This window comes from Monoraphidium neglectum (assembly GCF_000611645.1).
Source record: "Monoraphidium neglectum strain SAG 48.87 unplaced genomic scaffold scaffold00524, whole genome shotgun sequence".
Lineage (NCBI taxonomy): Eukaryota > Viridiplantae > Chlorophyta > Chlorophyceae > Sphaeropleales > Selenastraceae > Monoraphidium > Monoraphidium neglectum.
In genome coordinates this window covers 20,600-23,349 of record NW_014013104.1, presented here as the reverse complement: position 1 = coordinate 23,349, position 2,750 = coordinate 20,600, and the positions used below count along the sequence as shown (strand labels likewise).

Here is a 2,750-nt window from a genome sequence, read left to right as displayed (position 1 = left end):
GCAGTCAACACGAGCTCCGGCTGGTGGGGCTCTGTGTCATGAGCTGCCGCAGCCTGGCGGCCAGGCAACATACGCTGGATTTTGCACTGGCATTTCTAGGATTTGGCCATGCTCAGGAGCAAGGGTCTGCACTTATCCTCCAAAAAATCGCCAGTATGTTATGGGCGCAGCAGGGCCACCACAGCCGCGTGCGCGAGGCTGGCGCATACCGTACCGCAAGTTCGTTGCGCGCCCCCTGCACACCCCACGTGCGTCGTGCGTGAGGGTGCGGGCTCCACCTTGGCCTTTGCGCGACTCCAGGCAATCCTAGACGCCAAGCTTTACCAGTTGGCATGAGGGCGGTTTCTGGTCACAAAACGGCATCTGGTGTGTGTACGGGGATTCGCGCGCACAATCATGGTGCATTGTGTTGCACAAATGCATGTGTGTGTGCGTATGTGACATTTACCGTGCGCAGGAATTCAAACAGTGCAGAAATCCAGAGCATATCTGTGGACATCTCGCACCTGGGATACTTGTCAAAGGTGGGCGTGGTGGGGCGGCCCCTGCCAGGATACTCTGTCCCGTTGAATGCAGTGTACCCCCCTCATGCTGCGGGTAAGTGCGTCGGCCGTCACTTGATCTTGTTGTATCACCAAAGTTGGCTCCTTCGAGGGTTTGGCCCATCGTCACCAGCCGCAACACCGTCCCACTCGGCAGAAAACGCTCGGAGTCGAGCTCCAGAGTTCACGCTTGCACTCTCAAAAAGTATAAATTAGCTTAGTACGGCACGCGTGGACACACGCCGCCGCTGTATCAAAGATCTCTACCTCCCGGTGCGAGGCATACATCGCGGGGTTACATCGACACGTGTGTCGATTGAGTGTCCGCAGCGTTGCGACGCATGATGTGGCTATGCTTATGCACCGGGACACTGGTTGCCTGTGCCCAGTCCACATCTCGCAGCCTGCGCGCAGCCGCCGCACCCACGTACTGCTGCCGTCCCGAAACAACCCCACAGCCCCTCCGCTCGCCCCGCCCACCATGACTACTGGCACTCTCGCCGAAGGTAAGCTGGTGGGCAAGGGATTTCGGCCGGCCTCATCATATGGGAAGATATCGCCCCGCCCCAGCTGGCGCAGAGGTTGCTGCCCACTGCAAACCCGGTTACACCCGCACAACCCTCTCCAAACAACCCTGCTGGCACGATGCCCCGCCCACGCAGCCCCTGCTGGCTCCAACAACGGCGTCCACGCCGGCGAGGGCTCCAAGTCGTACAAGGCCTTCCTCAATGTGAGCCGCAGCGTAATAATATAGATCACATGATGACCCCGGGGGAACCGCGCCGCGCAGCCCGCGCTCCCTCCGTGCTGGTACACGAGCAACCCCTGATGTGCGCGTCACACACCCGTGGCGCGTTGGCGGACTCACCACCAAGACAGCCTTAAGCGACCCGCTCGCGCACGCCCCTCTGCCTCCCAGCGATCACGCCGACGCCCCGCCCGCGGCCGACCAACCGCCCCGCCCCCTCGCCTGTCCCCGCCTGTGTGCGTCTGTGCAGGAGGCCTTGGCGGCGGCGGAGAAGCGTGACCCGGGGCAGCCTGAGTTCATGCAGGCCGTCCACGAGGTGCGCACACATTCAAAGAACCCCTGCCTGCGCAGGCCATTGACCGCCGCAGCTGCTCGCACGCCCCTGCTGCGGCGAGGCATGCGCTCGCAGCACCTTTGATGCACCAAGCGCCGCTGCGGCGCCCTGCGCCGACGCGCAGCCGCAGCCCCCAGCCGTCTTCCAGTGCTTCATCCGCTCAAAACACGCCGGTGCTCCCTTGCAGGTGCTTGCCTCCCTGGGGCCCGCCCTTGAGGCCAACCCTGCCTACCTCCAGGCAAGAGCGTGCAGCACGCCTCACAGCTAGGGCTTCGCAGCGCAGGGTTGTTTGGGGAGCAACCGCACGCCCAGCCTCCCCGTGCGTCGCCTGGCACTCCACTGGTCCATGTGTAGTGCCGCCCGCACCCTCTCATGCCCCCGCCTGCGTGCCATCCTGCACCATCCATCGACCGCACCCCTCTCTCCCAAACCTGCAAGTGCCAAGCCGGCGCACCCGGGACCCACAGGCGGCCGAAGCGCCGACCCCAGCAAACCCTCAACCCTAACAACTCTCAACCCCTCCATCCTGCTTGCAGGTCATCCCGCGCCTGCTTGAGCCCGAGCGCGCAATCATCTTCCGCGTGCCCTGGACCGATGACGCCGGCAGGGAGCGCGTCAACAGGGGGTTCAGGTGCGCGACCACCGGCTCGACGCCCCGCGGCGGCGGCGGCGCGCGCCCAGGTGCTTGCCTCAGCGGCAGTGCTTGGCAGCCACACGCAAGCAGAGCGGCTCGTGCGCCGAGCCGCCGCTGGCTGCCGTACGGCACGCGGCGACTTTGTGTCTAAAGAGCGGTCGGCTCAGATCACGCAACCTGGTTGGTTCGCAGGGTCCAATTCTCCTCGGCCCTCGGCCCCTTCAAGGGCGGGCTGCGCTTCCACCCCTCGGTCAACCTGTCGGTCATCAAATTCCTCGGGTTCGAGCAGGTGGGGCTTCTGAGGCTGAGGATGCGCCGGACATTCAATTGTGAGAGGGATCAGGGCCGGGTGTGGTCGCTGCACTCGGCAGTGGCGCGCCATGGCGTTCGTGCGGTCAGCACTGGGTGGCTTGCTGACGCCAGCTCAGCAAACAGCACTGGTGCATGTCCAGAACAACGCACACCAAGCCCAGGGGAGGTCCAAGTCGAGGG

The 2,750-nt window shown here is 64.2% G+C and overlaps 1 protein-coding gene across 1 annotated transcript in view; it reads left to right on the top strand.

Moving 5' to 3' along the window:
- Positions 1-1,023: 1,023 nt before the first annotated feature.
- Positions 1,024-2,750, top strand: part of MNEG_3953 (glutamate dehydrogenase) — a gene marked incomplete at both ends in the record, with an annotated part of 6,236 nt that continues 4,509 nt past the window's right edge. The window contains 5 exons of the mRNA XM_014047571.1: positions 1,024-1,048; positions 1,205-1,272; positions 1,541-1,606; positions 2,161-2,255; positions 2,451-2,547. Coding sequence (XP_013903025.1) covers positions 1,024-1,048; positions 1,205-1,272; positions 1,541-1,606; positions 2,161-2,255; positions 2,451-2,547 — 351 coding nt within the window. The remainder of the gene's footprint in view (positions 1,049-1,204; positions 1,273-1,540; positions 1,607-2,160; positions 2,256-2,450; positions 2,548-2,750) is intronic.